The sequence below is a fragment of the Pelobates fuscus genome, chromosome 12 (assembly GCF_036172605.1).
Source record: "Pelobates fuscus isolate aPelFus1 chromosome 12, aPelFus1.pri, whole genome shotgun sequence".
Classification (NCBI taxonomy): domain Eukaryota; kingdom Metazoa; phylum Chordata; class Amphibia; order Anura; family Pelobatidae; genus Pelobates; species Pelobates fuscus.
Genome location: NC_086328.1, coordinates 111,737,826 through 111,754,449, shown reverse-complemented (window position 1 = coordinate 111,754,449; position 16,624 = coordinate 111,737,826). Strand labels below are relative to the sequence as shown.

General features: G+C 36.5%; 1 protein-coding gene across 1 annotated transcript; it reads left to right on the top strand.

The window, feature by feature from the left end:
• Positions 1–1,407: 1,407 nt before the first annotated feature.
• TPH1 (tryptophan hydroxylase 1) lies at positions 1,408–15,830 on the top strand. Its single transcript, XM_063438326.1, has 11 exons — positions 1,408–1,542; positions 8,280–8,414; positions 8,635–8,818; positions 9,085–9,185; positions 9,288–9,355; positions 9,803–9,999; positions 10,465–10,600; positions 11,779–11,905; positions 12,753–12,848; positions 13,404–13,537; positions 14,876–15,830. The coding sequence occupies exons 1-11, from the start codon at positions 1,453–1,455 to the stop codon at positions 15,048–15,050; spliced, it is 1,443 nt and encodes a 480-aa protein (XP_063294396.1). The 5' UTR covers positions 1,408–1,452; the 3' UTR covers positions 15,051–15,830.
• Positions 15,831–16,624: the final 794 nt, after the last annotated feature.

Here is a 16,624-nt window from a genome sequence, read left to right as displayed (position 1 = left end):
GCCAGTCGCATAGGAAAGCATTCATAATGCTTTCCTATGGACGCTTGCGTGCTCTCACTGTGATTTTCACAGTGAGAAGCACGCAAGCGCCTCTAGCGGCTGTCAATGAGACAGCCACTAGAGGCTCTGGGGGCTGGCTTAACCCTCAGTATAAACATAGCAGTTTCTCTGAAACTGCTATGTTTATAAAAAAAAAAGGGTAAAAGCTAGCTGGACCTGGCACCCAGACCACTTCATTAAGCTGAAGTGGTCTGGGTGCCTAGAGTGGTCCTTTAAGAAAAGTACTAAAATGAAGCAATCACCATGGAAATCAGTGGAAAGCTCCTGCTGATTGCTTCTCTGTTATAATGTTGTCCCAACATTAATGGATACATTTGATGAACTACAATCTATAACATAAACGGAATAGCCACCACATATTTAACGATTACAAAAATGTAAGAACACATCACATTGAGTTAGTTAATCATCTAACACATACATATGTTAGAAAAATAATGGCTATACAATCAATGTCCATCTATCTATCTATCAATCATTTGGCTGATTGTCTGTATGTCTATCTATCTGTCTGTCTATCTATCTCTATCTATTTATTCCTCCATACATCCAATCTACCGATCTAGCCGTGCCTATGACTGTCTGCCTATCCATCCATTCAAATTATTTTTCTACCCTTCTCTCCATCCTTCCATCCATCAATCCATCCAATCTATCTACTCATTTTACAGTTTGTCTGTCCATCCATCCATTCATCCACCTATCCAGCCAGCCTATTCAACTATCCATCCATCTGTATGTCCATCTGACTGTCTGTCGATCCATTCATTCAGTTTATCTGTCTACCCATCCATTAATTGTTCAGTTTGTCCATCCATCCATCCATTCATCTATCCATTTATCCAAACATTCTACAAATTTTTCAGTTTGTTCGTCCATACAGTCTGTCTATCCATCCATTTAATCTACCTGCCTGTCTGTCCATCCGACCATCCATTAGTCTGTCTGTCTATCTATCTATTTAATTTACCTGCCTGTCTGGCCATCTGTCCATTTGTGCATCCTTCAGTCTGTCTGTCTGTCTGTCTGTCTATCTATCTATCCATCCATCTATCTTTTTCTATCCATTCATCCACCTGTCCAACCTTATTTTCTAAAACACACAATGTTCTTTCTTCTGCTATTAACACAATGACTGTCACTCTGTTGATTTGAAGAGAGAGTTTCCCCAAGTCATTGAGTAATAAAGACTCCTTGTTAATGCCACAGTTGACGTTCATCATTCTTTTTTTTTTTTCCATTTGCTTTTGGAAGAGATTATGACAGATTGATTCACCACGCCCCATCTCAGCATAAATAGCTGCAGCAGGCAGCCGTCTGATCACAAGCATCCAACCTGTGCACCAAAGGGCACCTACCACCCAAACAGCACCCATCACATCACAGAGAGGCATGTACTCCCACCGCACAAACAGACCCAGAAGAGTAAAGTCTGTTGACTCTATGCATTCGAGTTTTGATGAAAACCAGATAAACAATGAGGTGAGACACTGTATCATGCTGGGTGAACTGTAAGTGCTGAAGAGCTGCAACTGATGTGAGGCTTCCAATTCTATTTATTACTATTATCTTAAAGTAATTGCTGTAGCACTGTGGAAATTCATAGTAGCTGATAGTTATCATTTTATTTCGTGTATATCATCGAGACATAGAATAGTAGGTAATTTGTATTGTCTGCACTTCGATTTTTATACTTAGCTCTTAAAAAAAAAGTTTTTCCTAAAAAGGTTGTGAAACAAAAAAGTATACATATTATTAATGTATCTGTTAATTATTATTTAATTTATTATTTTTTTATTTCAGATTTTGCCATACTGGGACAGTAATACAATAGAGTAGCACAATATATAAAAAGGGAAAAAATACACACATTGTGCCAAAACAACATAACACCAGGATATCAGCCGTCACACAAAATATTGGTCACGCAGGACCACATAAATAAATACATTTTATTTATAATGTTATATAATATACAGGGAATTGTAAATAATTAGCAAGGAAATTGCAAATTGTAGGGATACATCTGGAAAAATAGCTGATATGGAGATTTTTTTATTCAATTAACATGTATAGCTTGGAGGAAAGACGAGACAGGGGGGATATGATAGAAACATTTAAATACATAAATACAGTAAAGGAGGAGACTATATTTTAAAGAAGAAAAACTACCACAACAAGAGGACATAGTCTTAAATTAGAGGGACAAAGGTTTAAAAATAATATCAGGAAGTATTACTTTACTGAGAGGGTAGTGGATGCATGGAATAGCCTTCCAGCTGAAGTGGTAGAGGTTAACACAGTGAAGGAGTTTAAGCATGCGTGGGGTTGGCATAAGGCTATCCTAGACTTAAGATAAGGCCAAGGACTAATACAAGTATTTTTAAAAATTGGGCAGACTAGATGGGCCGAATGGTTCTTATCTGCCGTCAAATTCTGTTTCAATTTGTTTGTTTTGTCTACAATTTGCAATTCAGTTCTCTTGTCAATGCTCGATAATCTCTGGTATATTAAATATAGCTTTGCTATGTTTTTTCAGCTTTTTTCTTGTGACTTGTGAGAATCTTTTCTTTATCTTCAAAACTGCAGACTGACAGTTGAGAAGATAGGAAACTAAACGATATTTCAAATTTCAGTTAGAACCAACAAGTATTCCGCCAGAATGCTTAGAACGCTGACAACATGAAGGATCGACAGTTTGAAAGATTTTAAGACATTAAAACTTCTCAACTACTTTAATATCGCGCCTTTATGCAATGCAGGAAAATGCCTTATATGAATACTCCTAGGTCAACAAGAGACATTTTTTTTTTTTTAGGATTACAACCCTTAAGGGCAGATAATAAGTTTGCATTTATGATAATGACAAGACAGATTGCACCCCCTTCTATTTAACAAAAAATACAATGAAAATGATTTTTTTTGTATAGAAATCCTTTTGTCTTGGTAGCCATTTTTTTGTGCAATTCTAACTTTATATTTGGAATTGTGCACTTTTATAAACATTTTAAAGACTTTAAAGAGATGATAAGGGAGAAAAAAAAACTAAATAAATCCCTACTTCCTCACAATTAGAAAGTTATTAGTAAGAATACTTTCTATGCTGTTCCACTGGCGTTGTCAAAGTTTTGAATAGAATAGAATTCTGTTCTGATTTTTGCTCTAGCTTAAATAGCTGGATGTTGTCTCATTAGTCTGTTATATTCTGTAATTTCTATTATTTAGTTTATTCCTGTTTCATTTAATTTTATTTAAATTTTCTAAAGTATTTATTGTCACCATCAGTAGCACATACCAATTACCTTCATATGTTTTTTGAAATACATCAACAAAACAGCCATTGCTTTTAGTTGTGGGGGACAAGCATTAGACCACTGTCTGACACCCACTAGAGGTGTGGTCACTGTAAAAGGTATATGGTCCTGTTACTTAGAAACAGAACTGTTTACCATAGCAAGACTGCAGGGGCATCATCTATTGCCCAGAATCACGTCATTAGGTGAACTGAGTTTGGTACATAGAGTGTCCCTTTAAGATCCTCATCAATAGACCTGTGCAAAAACCTTTGTGCTAGATCATCCAAATCAAAATCCTTTTAATAATGCACACTAAACGAATTGGCTCAAACAAATCTTTGCAAACGGGGAAAAAAAAAAAAAAAAATGGATTTATTTGAAATGATCTGTTAATCTTAACCCCTTAAGGACACATGACATGTCTGACACGTCATGATTCCCTTTTATTCCAGAAGTTTGGTCCTTAAGGGGTTAAAACCCTCATTTAGGTTGACATCAATACATTTCCAGCTTGTAGTTCAACCCTAACCATATTTAGGCGATGGGGGATTATTTGTTAAACCACAAATTGCTGACAAGCGAATTGCAAATGTTAGTCAAAAATAGCTAAACTGGAAAAATTCTGGAGCTGAGCTGTTTTTCCAAATTGTCTATGATACGGATTGGCAAAACCTTTTTGTTTTACTTGCTTCGATGTCATATATTATATAATGTTTGGGGTTATTGGGTTAATCTTGTAATCGCTGTGTTTTGATAAAATGTTATTTGTGAGTTCGCAAGAGAGAGAAGTTCCAAAGTTCTGTTTGGCAGTACTCTTATTCACAAATAACATACTGGTTGGTTGGCATCTAAGTGATCCTATGACTTTGATAAATGTCAAAATGTTACTAATGTAATTGTAAGAGACTACAGGAGAGAAAATTATGTTAGATTAGGAAATAGGAAAAAGAAAAACGACATATTCCATATAGCCTCACTGCTGTTCCCTCATTCACTTTTATGCTTGGATCTATAATTTCCAGTTTTATATTTCCAGTTTAGAATTTAAAACTTAGTAAATAAGGAATTGTAGGTATAAAAACAGTATTTTAGTTAACTGGCCAATTTAGATGTATCTAAATGAAAAAAAAATGAAGTTATGCTACATAGATGTCAATGGAAAAAGGTGAACGATTAAAACTGTTAAAAAGTTTTTCCTTCCAAGCATACGACAATGTTTGAGGACACATAAAATAATTGTATGAAATGTCAAAGATAGAATCTCAATTAGTTTTTTTTTTGTTTGTTTGTTTTTTTCATTCTGTTCAGTTTGTTTACTCTTTCAGAAATTCTAGGGAGTTTGATTAACAAAATTGGATCTTCTTTTTTTTTTTTTTTACAAATCTAGTCTTTAGCCTTTAACGTCATAGGTTTAGAACAAATAACTCTCTCAGTCTAATTTCATTAGTATTTGTAGTGGTATAAATTCTATAATTAATTTTAGACCATGAGATGGATGATCTTGCTTGATCCAGACACTACTAGACTATATTTCTGGCTCAGGGGAATCTCTATGACAATACTACCCTTCCACACAACCCCTCCCCCCCCCCCCCCCCACTCTCCTCCGTCTTCTGTCCCCCTAGCACTATTTATATTCTGATTCTTTGCTGTGCTTTGAATGAGAAGAACAAGATAAATGAAAACATGATGAACTGATTTTAACCTTGACACGATTGCCAAAAATGTCATCCTATCACAAGGGCTAACATGGGCAAACTAGAACCAAACCCAGTGCCTGTTCCAAGAATTGTGTATATATTCAATCTAGTACTCAAACAAACCTTAGGGCTGCAGTTTATATGTACTCAGCAAGGTCGGTGCAACCTTCAGCCACCTAAGGTTGATGACGATCGATCAGTAAGTTGTGTAATAAAAAAGGCATTTATAGCCCAGGACATGGGTGTCCAAAAGGTAGATCCCCAGATGTTTTAAAACTAATGCAAAGCATCATGGGAGTTGTAGTTCTACAACCGCTGGGGATCTACCTTTTGGGCACCCCTGGCCTAGAACATTCTCATTTATTAGGTTAGTTGACCACAGAGAGTTGGTTACTCAGCTATGATTAGTGCTGAGTAAAAATATAAGAACTGGGAGCTTAGGTGCCACAACTGGGGCCCTTCCCCCCACCCCCCTCTCTGCTTAAAGGACCACTCTAGTGCCAGGAAAACATACTCGTTTTCCTGGCACTAGAGTGCCCCGAGGGTGCCCCCACCCTCAGGGTCCCCCTCCCGCCCGGCTCTGGAAAGGGGAAAAGGGGTAAAACTTACCTTTTTCCAGCGCTGGGCGGGGAGCTCTCCTCCTCCTCTCTGCCTCCTCTCCGCCCCGTCGGCTGAATGCGCACGCGCGGCAAGAGCTGCGCGCGCATTCAGCCGGTCGCATAGGAAAGCATTCACAGTGAGAATCACGCAAGCGCCTCTAGCGGCTGTCAATGAGACAGCCACTAGAGGATTTGGGGGAAGGCTTAACCCATTCATAAACATAGCAGTTTCTCTGAAACTGCTATGTTTATAAAAAAAATGGGTTAACCCTAGCTGGACCTGGCACCCAGACCACTTCATTGAACTCTTACTTGTATTCCAGTCTGATGCTGATGCCTCTGCCTTTGATCTACCAGCTTGGTTGACATCATCAGAAGTGGCTGTCTCAGCCAATTACATAGGAAATCATTAGATTGGATGAGAATTTGAAGGCGGCAGATCAGGGACAGAGCCTCCACAAGTCAAACACAGACCTGGCCAATCAGCATCTCCTCATATAGATTAATTGCATTAATGCATTTCTATGAGGAAAGTTCAATGTTTACATGCAGAGGGTGGAGACACTGAATGTGCAGCACTGCCCCAGGAAGCACCTCTAGTAGCCATCTGAGGAGTGGCCACTGGAGGTATCCCTAGGCTGTAATGTAAACACTGCATTTTCTCTGAAAAGACAGTCTTTACTGCAAAAAGTCTGAAGGGAATGATTATACTCACCTGAACAAATACAATAAGCTGTAGTTGTCCTGATGACTGTAGTGTCCCTTTAATAATAAATATGTTTTGTTATTCAAATGAAAGATTTCTGAGTTCTGTGCATAATTTTACTCTGACTCCAATACATTTTTTTTTTTACTTGTTCAATATCTGAGTTTTGGTAGCTTCGTGATTAGCCCATAAGGCGATTTATAATTCAGGATTTCGGACGAATTGCTGATTGTTCAAAATATGAATGAATCATGATTCCTGTGAAACTGAGTTCACAAGTCTACTCCCTTCTATTCCCTCACATCATAGATGGAGATGTGAGAGTCAGTTTTGAGGCTCCCTCCCCATCTCCTAGGCTGTGGGATGTAAGATAGTGGTCAATTTGTGCAGCATGAGTATATGGAATATATATGCCTTGCACTTATAGTAGGAAATATAGATATATGAAATGGTGAGACAAGGACCCGAAATCAGGACTGCCAAACTCATTACAGGACAGTTAGGCATTATGAACACATACGAGGTGATATCTCCTGTATAGCCAAGCCATGTCAGCATTTTGTAGCTTTTTCTATTTTAGTATTTCTCTATCTGTTTACTGTAGAAAAAAAAGTTATAACAAAATCACATAATGCAGAATTGAACTATATGTGTGTGTTTCTCTTTAAATCTACACAACTGAAATGTGTATAAAATTATTCTCTCAAGTTAGTTATTCTAATAGACTTCTAGTGTTAAAAACAGATTACACTGCCCTCTACTGCTGAAAAATAAAAATGCTCGAGACATTTTACAGGTTTTTTTTTTACAGAAGTGAATTAAAATTTTAAAGCCCAGAATAGCTAAATGAAAATTGAATCCCCATTTTAGTAAATAAGCCAATTAGTGATTATTTGTACACGGATTATTGCTTAAACGGATACACTAATCATTCTAATAATGACATTTTATCCTGTAGCTTTATGTAGTGGTTGTGGTACAGGGTGTCTTTGGATGCCGTCCCTCTGTTTTTGGCAAACTGTTTCAAATGGTTTGACAAACAACGGGGCTTTAACAATACACAAAGACTGGCCCCTCTGCTACATTGAGTTGAGGTAGAAGAGGTATCACTGTATTATCTACACAAATGTGGATGTAACATCAGTGATGGGCTACAAATCCTGGAGGTATAAAAGGCTAGAATGGTTTAATTAAAAGGAAAAGTCACTGCACTGGTTGCTTCCAACCTCCCAGCCTCCTATTACTTAAGTCATGTCTTCAAAAGCCACATATCTGTCATTGGACTTCACTGAGCCAAAATGAGAATTTGAGCTGGGATGTAGCTATACAGAGGGTAAGGCGTCATGAGTAGTTACCCACCCAAGTGACCACACCTGGTATCACAGTCTGCCATACTGCTCCCTGTGGTCATGCCTGAATGAGTAGTTACCTACCCAACTGACCACTTATGGTATCACATAAGTACTCTGCACAAAGATGACCATTTGCAGTCACATTACTTTCTGTATCCCATGTTGTGTTCCTAAATGGCTTTCCAGGTTTTAAAATAGGTGTTTTGGAAGCAAGCCCAGAACTTTGTAACAGCGAATGTTGCATTTACAGAACATTTCCCAGGGTCCTAGCGTAATTGTGTCTTACAGTCATGTGATTAGAGGAGCAGAGTTTTGTTGGAGTTAAGTTAACAAAAGTTAACTTAGTTAACAAAACTCAAAACAAAAAAACAAAAATGTCTAGATTGTTGTGATATTTTGAAAACAATTAAGGACACAAAATATCGGCTTGGTTTTATTTGCCTAACACGCTAATGTTCTCACTTAAATTTGTGTCCAATAATTTAATGGCTAAACGCTTTTAATCTCTGCCATAAAATTTGGATTTCATTTAAAATGTCTGTTTATTGTTATAATTCCTCTTCCAGTTTATTAAAGCAAACTATACAAAGATAGAAGACAATAAAGAAAACAACAGTTTTACCGAAAGAAGTCGATCTTCGGTTATTTTTTCTTTGAAAAATGAAGTAGATGGGCTTGTCAAAGCATTGAAGCTCTTCCAGGTAAATGGAATTACTTTTTAAGATATGTGATTACAACTAGGATGGGAACAGTCCATCCATTTCTATTTTAAGCAAATACGTAACTTGTATGGTTTTATTGCAATTTTATGTTTTATTGGTAGGAATTGTGCTCAGCATTTTACGCAATAGTAAAATATTTAGCAATCGGCCATAACACCAACTTGCTTACATAGAATGTTATTTTATCTCTTTTCACAAGGAAAAGCATGTTAACCTGATTCATATCGAATCTCGAAAATCTAAAAGGAAAAACTCGGAATTTGAGATATTTGTGGATTGTGACAGCAACCGAGAGCAACTCAGTGAGATCTTCCAGTTACTAAAACCTCATATTAATGTCATCACTATGAATCCACCCGAAAATTTCAGTGTCCAAGAAGAGGGTAAGCAGCCACAACTCATTTGGAAGAAATGTTTTTTTTTGTTTTTAGTTTTGCTTATTTTACAAAGAAAGACTATGAATTTTGTTATGTTCTTAGTGTGTTTTCTAAGTACAATGTAAAAACAAAAGAAAGCTGAATAGGCCTTTTTAAAGTGAATCATGACTTATTTCACTCTCCATAATACTATCTTTTATAATATTAAACATTCAGCATGTTTACCAAATAATCCAAATACGCCCTAGTTACAATCTCTCTTCTTTGATCAGAAATGGAAAGCATTCAATGGTTTCCTAAAAAGATCTCGGATCTAGACAAGTGTGCAAACAGAGTATTGATGTATGGATCTGATCTGGATGCTGATCACCCAGTAAGTAACTAAAATGTGATATCATTTGAGTGTTATCAGTTGATTATGGATTAGAGATCTAGATTTCAAGGTAGTAAAAAAAAACCCACCCTTTTCTTTTAGGGTTTCAAAGACAACGTTTACCGCAAGAGGAGAAAGTATTTTGCAGATATTGCAATGAGCTACAGATAGTAAGTATACATGCAATGTTTATATTAATTTATAGGCAGAAACCAGGGATATCCTGATTTACTTCCAAAGTTTCAATGTGTCATCTGTATGAGAAGCATGCTTTAGCCCAATACCTTTCAACCTCATCCATAAAAAGTATACATTAGTAATTAAAAAAAAAATGTAACTCTTAGAGCCCCAATTAACTTCCCCTTTGGTCCAGTTCTGATCTTCAGCTGGTTGCGTAACAAACTTCTTTGAATGAAAATGCTGTTTAGTGTACGAAAGCTGACTTAGCTGAAAATATATTAAAGGGTCAAAGCATAAAGGAGGGCTCTTAATACACTATGGAGCGTTTAAGCAGAATGCAATGACCGCTTCTAATGCCTTGTATTGTAGAAATACCTGATGCACATTAGGAACTCATGGAACTGCATATAATCGTAAATACTATCTTTCTCCAATAGTGGTGATCCAATTCCACGTATTGAATTCACAGAGGAGGAAGTGAAGACTTGGGGGACAGTATTTCGAGAGCTCAATAAACTGTATCCAACCCACGCCTGCCGAGAGTATCTTAAAAACCTTCCACTGCTGACCAAGTACTGTGGTTGCAGAGAGGACAATATTCCCCAACTGGAAGATGTATCTCGATTTCTCAAAGGTAAGAAGACTTACATACTTTTTGTTTTACTCCACCAAAGCTTCTTGCTCATCACTGGGTGATGGCTAATCTACAGGGTCTACAAGATTAGTCCCTGGAACAAGGACACTCTAAGGCAGGGGTGCCCAAAAGGTAGATCCCTAGATGTTGTAAAACTACAATTCTCATGATACTTTGCATGCGTTTAGAATGACAAAACCCCTGCCCTAAGGCATGTGTTCAAGATATACCACTAGGTATTGTGTTACTTAATTTTGTTAGTTAGCACAACTGTGCAAATGTTACATTATCTCACTGCGGATTTATCGCCATAATGTGATGTCACCAGGGGGGTTCCCTCAGACAATGCATATGGGCTATGAATTAATGCTTTTCTAGAAGAAGATGAAATGTAAATTCAGCTTTGTTGAGATGCTTGTGAATGTGTAACTAATCTTATACATTTATGTATTTGTTTATTTTCAGAGCGCACAGGATTTACTATTCGCCCAGTGGCCGGCTACTTGTCTCCCAGAGATTTCTTAGCAGGATTAGCATTTCGGGTTTTTCATTGCACACAGTATGTCAGGCACAGTTCTGACCCACTTTACACCCCTGAGCCGTAAGTACTTTAAATAACCAAGATCAAAAAAAATTCCAGGAGATTTATCAAACTGTCGTATTCGGAAAAGTGGTTCAAAGATAGGAAAGAGGAGAAGTTACTAATGGAATTGTGCATGCTAGTTCCACTGTAAACGCCCAACTTTTGGTACTTTGTACTAACTTTTAGAACATAAGAATTTAGTAACCTTTCACCAATGCATTCCATTAGAAAGGATTACAATCTAGTTCTGAGTTGTAGAAACGGAAGTGCAACAGTAGGGATTTTTGTGCTTTTATATAATAAAAAACGTTTATGTTTTATTACTTTAAACCCATTGTAGGGTAAAATGTTTAAAAAAAAATTTCTAGTGTAAAAAGTTTTGATCAACAATCCAAAGACAAACTTTGACAAATAACATACACATTTATAAGTGATAACTTTGACGCAACAAAAATAATCATTAACTAATAGTAGCTATTTATTAACCTGTTATGTCAGTATCTTGGAACTTGGGTTGACAGATCGTGACCTGATATAGATGAAGGTTTTTAAATGTAAAACTCAGCAAATTAATTTTACCAACAGGTGCCTCGATTTCATATTTCTGAATAAGCTTTTCAAATAATTTTATGTTTTAGAATATGCTTATTTTTTCAAAATATTTAAATATCAACAAATTATATCAATATATCAAGACTTTTCCAATTATTATAACATTTTTAAAAAGATTCAATCATTTTAAAAGTTTATCCAAAAATATTAAATCATAAAGTATGTATTTTTCATTGGCTGCCCTAAATCAAATGGTGTGGTGACCCAAAGAAAAATCCATGTGATCAGTGTAGGGACTGCCTTTTCACGTGCCAATACAGCATATTGGCCTTCATTTAATAAGCTTTCCAAATGATTCAATACTGTTGGAAAAACTTTCTAAAATGATTTATCTACAGAAGTCACCATTAAAGTCTATGGGCAGTTTTGTAGATAAATAAATTGTAGTTTTTCTAACAATATTGAATCATTTAAAAATGAAAGCCAATGTTAAATACTCCTTCGTAAAATCCACTGGGTGAATGTCTCCTTATGTCTAGTAAATGGGCACTAAGTCACCATGGTAGACACTATTGGAGTCATAATTTGGGTTCTGGAGATTTCCCAGTTTCAAACATTAAAACATTGTTGTCTTATTTTTTTAGGGACACTTGCCATGAGCTGTTGGGTCATGTTCCTCTCTTGGCAGAGCCAAGCTTTGCCCAGTTTTCTCAGGAGATCGGATTGACGTCTCTGGGAGCCTCGGATGAAGCTGTTCAGAAACTTGCTACGGTATGCAGTGCATTTTGCCATGTAATTGCTGGAGTAAGACTCTTTTTTTTTTTTAAATTAGCAATTGCCACTACTGCAGAAATGGACACAAATAAAAAACGAAAAAACAAAACAAGAAAAAAGATATTTCTTTAACCACTTTTATTCACTAGGCATGATGATTTGATTAGGACATCCCAGACAGAGCTCTATACTATCATAAAGCACTCACACAACCCGCAGAAATGTGAATCTGAGGATGTGAATTAAAAAATGTGTAAAAAATTAATAGCTTCATTCCAGAAAAAGAAAAAAAAGAAATCGGGTATTATCGCTAAAGTGGTTAAAGAAATTCTTTAAACACCTAAAGCACTTCAGCTTGCTTTATTTTACGAAGAGTGCAGAGTTCAACAGTAATTGGTACTTTTATAAATTATAAAACTAACTAACTTTTATAAATTATCCTTCTTACCCCCCCCCCCCCCCCCGGCTGTCAATCAAACAACCAGTATTTGTACTTCCTGGTTGTTTAGCTCAGTGGAACTAAATCCCAGAGCACCTGCCTTGCAAAGACTTTTCATTGTGCTGCTTTGGGAAGTCTGTGATTGGACAGCCAAATAAAGTCTGGGCAGGGCTCGAAGGGGAGGGTTTGCTAAGGCTGCAAAGAGATCTTTTTTTTTAAGATATACCCCTATGAAGCAATTAATCATTAAATGTTTTTAATTAGGGCATGTCTACTAAATAATGTTTTTATTTTTATTTTGTATTTGACAGTAGAGTGTTGCTGTAAAGTACCTAATTTTGTAAAAATGATTTAGGAGCAAATTAATTGTTCAACTAAATGTCTTCTCTACCGTTTGTTTTACAGTGTTACTTTTTCACAGTGGAATTTGGTTTGTGCAAGCAAGAGGGTAAACTGAAGGTCTATGGAGCTGGGCTGCTATCCTCCATTAGTGAGCTGAAGGTAGGATATAAAATGATCCCGTGGATTCTAGAACCAACCAGATCCTTTCAGAACATCTACCATCAGACACACCATAACTGCATAGTGCCTGGTTAATGCCATAAGAGTGGGCTAACAGGGTATTTACTAAAGGCAGATTTGCAGAGAACTCAAACTAAATTCAAAGAACAAATTTAGCTCAAAGTTAAATTTCAGAAATGTGTTGTGTTAATATTTTTTTAATAACAGCTCTGAAATCCATAAGATATTTTTGATACTCCTATGCACATATCTTATTATATAGACTCTAGATTCTAGTGCCTACAGAATAATGTTTTTTTAGGAAACACCTAACTTTTGTTCACTTTAAAACTATTTCCCAAAACAGGAAACAGAATTAGGTTTAGATGTCCACCTTTTAACCCCTTAAGGGCCAAACTTCTGTAATAAAAGGAAATCATGACATGTCACACATGTCATGTGTGCTTAAGGGGTTGAAGAGGGGCAGATTGACCTGTGTTAAACATATATTTAAAGATCTGGAACCATTTTAATCCATTGCTTTGTCTCTTGCAGCATTCTCTGTCTGGCAATGCCAAAGTGAAGCCTTTTGATCCCGTCGTGACCTGCAATCAAGAATGTATCATCACCACTTTTCAAGACGTTTATTTTGTTTCAGAAAGTTTTGAAGAAGCTAAGGAAAAAATGAGGTAACTATTCAGTGCCAGTTACAATATGTATTTATTCTTTAACCCCTTAAGGACACATGACATGTGTGACATGTCAGGATTCCCTTTTATTCCAGAAGTTTGGCCCTTAAGGGGTTAAACTCCATATTGTTACAGACTGAAATCCAGACCATATAGCCTAAACTGGAGACGTCTCCATGTCAGTTAGAGTCACTGTTTGGCTATTTTACCCTAAATTGTGCCATTCGCCTTCAATGTATTACATTTTGGAGTTTAGTGAATACACCAGCAGTATGGAACCTTATATTTAAGAATATTGATTAAACCAGGAATTCTTAACCTCTTGTCTCTTATTTTTCGTATGTAAATTACTTGTTGTCAGATATTCCCGTTTTATAACTGTAAAGCGCTGTGGAATCTGTTGGCGCTATATATATGATAATAATAATAATAATATTGTATAACTGCAACTCCTATAATGCTTTACTAGCATTAAAGGGTCATTCAATGCTTTTAGGTGCCCTGTGTACGTTAGGTTATTGTCAGTTATACTGGGTGTGTTTATATCATTAAAGGGACACTCCAAGCTCCCACACATGTTAGGAGCACTATGTAGGTTAGGTTTCAGTTAGTTATACTGGCTCCTACACACATTAGATGCACTGTGTAGGTTAGGTTGCAGTTATACTGGGTGAGTTTATATTATTAAAGGGACACTCCAGGCCCCCACACACGTTAGGTACACTGTGTAGGTTAAGTTACATTTAGTTATATTATTAAAGGGAAACTCCAGGTCCCACACACGTTAGGTACACTGTGTAGGTTAAGTTACATTTAGTTATATTATTAAAGGGATACTCCAGGCTCCCACACACGTTAGGTGCACTGTGTAGGTTAGGTTACAGTTAGTTATATTATTAAAGGGACACTCCAGGCCCCCACACACGTTAGGTACACTGTGTAGGTTAAGTTACAGTTAGTTATATTATTAAAGGGATACTCCAGGCTCCCACACACGTTAGGTGCACTGTGTAGGTTAGAATATAGTTGGTTATATTGGGTGGGTTTATATTATTAAAGGGGCACTCCAGTCTCCTACACACACATCTGTGCACTGTGTAGGTTAGGTTACCATGCCAAATGTATAATTTTTTTCATTTTGAATGTATTGTTTTTGCATATATTTTTAACACATTACATTATCAATATCATACTTTAAAATGATATCAGTTCTGGCCTAGAGTCCTATTAAAGCGGATAAAACATCTTGGAAACTGTAGTTCTATAACAACTTGTGGCCACCTGACTTCCTGCTGCATGAAATTAATATCCTGCTCTTTTTTTTCCCCCTTCCATCAGAGAATTTGCAAAAACCATTAAACGCCCATTTGGTTTGAAGTACAACCCGTATACGCAGGGCGTTGAGATCCTGAAGGACACCAAAAGCATCACCAACGTGGTCAGCGATCTGCGTCATGAGCTGGACATCGTCAACGACGCCTTGAATAAAATGAACAAACAGCTGGGAGTTTAAAAGAATACGACAAAGGCTGAAATTAAGACCTTAGACCAACAGCTAGACAATATAAACCAGTAAATGTAATCCTGTGATTGCCTAACCCTAACCAACCAGGAGGACAGGAAATGTCCTGACCTAGGGTGTATTCAATACCTGTGTTCCCCATGACCTGGGCCTAAACATGTTAGATAAGAGGGATTGGGAATGATTATTGAGGGAAATGACTGAAAACTGATAGGGCAGAGTGTGGTTGGAACTAACCTGAAGCAATGCTAATTTTGCCGTTCTGGCATTGATACATATATGGCAGTGTAGGCAAATACTTCTATAGTGTATCCTTTTTCAACAGACAATTTGTTGATACTTTTAGATGTGCAATATGTAAATGTTTTGCATTCACTAAACAGGATGCTTTGGAAGAAAATCCATTATAAAAATATCTCCAATTCAGATGAGATGTCAGTGTTCCAATCTCTATAATTCCGAGTCTTCTATTTGTCGTGCAATCCAGCTGGTGAGATTTAGAAGAGGTTGTTATGGTAGCACAGAATACAGTGAGTTCTTATGCATCAGTTTCACTGTTCTTCCCACAATTGGTAATAAGGCACTGGTTTAGAAAAAATATATATTAATGGTACTAGATACGTTACCAGTTTTACTTATTTGGGTAAAATAGCATTAGAAGAATTAGAATAAAGTTCTAAAGTACATATTTTAGACACAAATAAATGTAAAAATTTAACGCATTATGCATCATAACCATGCATTTCAAAAAAATATTTTGTGTTGTCGTTTGGTGTCTGAGTTAAATGAAGTCCCTATAATACAAAAATACATGTTTTAATGAACAGAAATTGGATGGGATTGTATAGCTAACATTTTGGCCGTACTGCTCAGTTGGAAAATTAGCTGTCTACACCTTAGGGTCGCTGGTTCGATACCGTGGTGGGTTAACTTAAAATTTTTATCTCTCCAATAATTAGACAGTGAAATCTGAGAGTGCGTGCAAAGAGATTTATCTGTATTATATTATATAGGTTATAATAGATATTATTTTTTAATTCCATCTGAAAGGTTAATATATGTGACCATATGTGATCAGATTACGAAGTTTGATATTGTAACAAAAATGTTACTTTGTGATTATTCAATCCAGAAAATGTTTGGTTTAGCCCAGATTTTTTTTAATGTCCGGTTTACACATATGCCCATTCACTTTGTTGAACCCCCTCCTAAATTGCACAGTGGCTCCTGTAGCTTATTGAGACAAAGACGGCTAATCGGATTCACAATAAAATCCTGAGTGGATTAAAGGTCATTTCTGCCACGTGCCATTCACATCTTTGCATGCTGTAATTAAACTATTAATATCTATAAAGAAGAGCTTGGCTAATTAGCGACACATTCACAATGTCACCGGATAAAATGTTATCTGTCTAGATCCTCTTAAAGGGACCATTACCTATTTTTAATATGCGAGGTGGGATGCATCTATTTCTATGAGATAGACTCACAGAACGGCCCATTCAAAACATCAAGCGTCGTTTGAGAGACGTTATAATGGTTCTATGTTTACAAGAGCGCAGATT

Coding starts and splice junctions, on each gene's coding strand:
- TPH1 (XM_063438326.1), top strand. CDS start 1,453: ATGTACTCCCACCGCACAAACAGACCCAGAAGAGTAAAGTCTGTTGAC. Junction 8,415..8,634: donor AAGCATTGAAGCTCTTCCAG/GTAAATGGAATT, acceptor TCTTTTCACAAG/GAAAAGCATGTTAACCTGAT. Junction 8,819..9,084: donor TTTCAGTGTCCAAGAAGAGG/GTAAGCAGCCAC, acceptor TTCTTTGATCAG/AAATGGAAAGCATTCAATGG.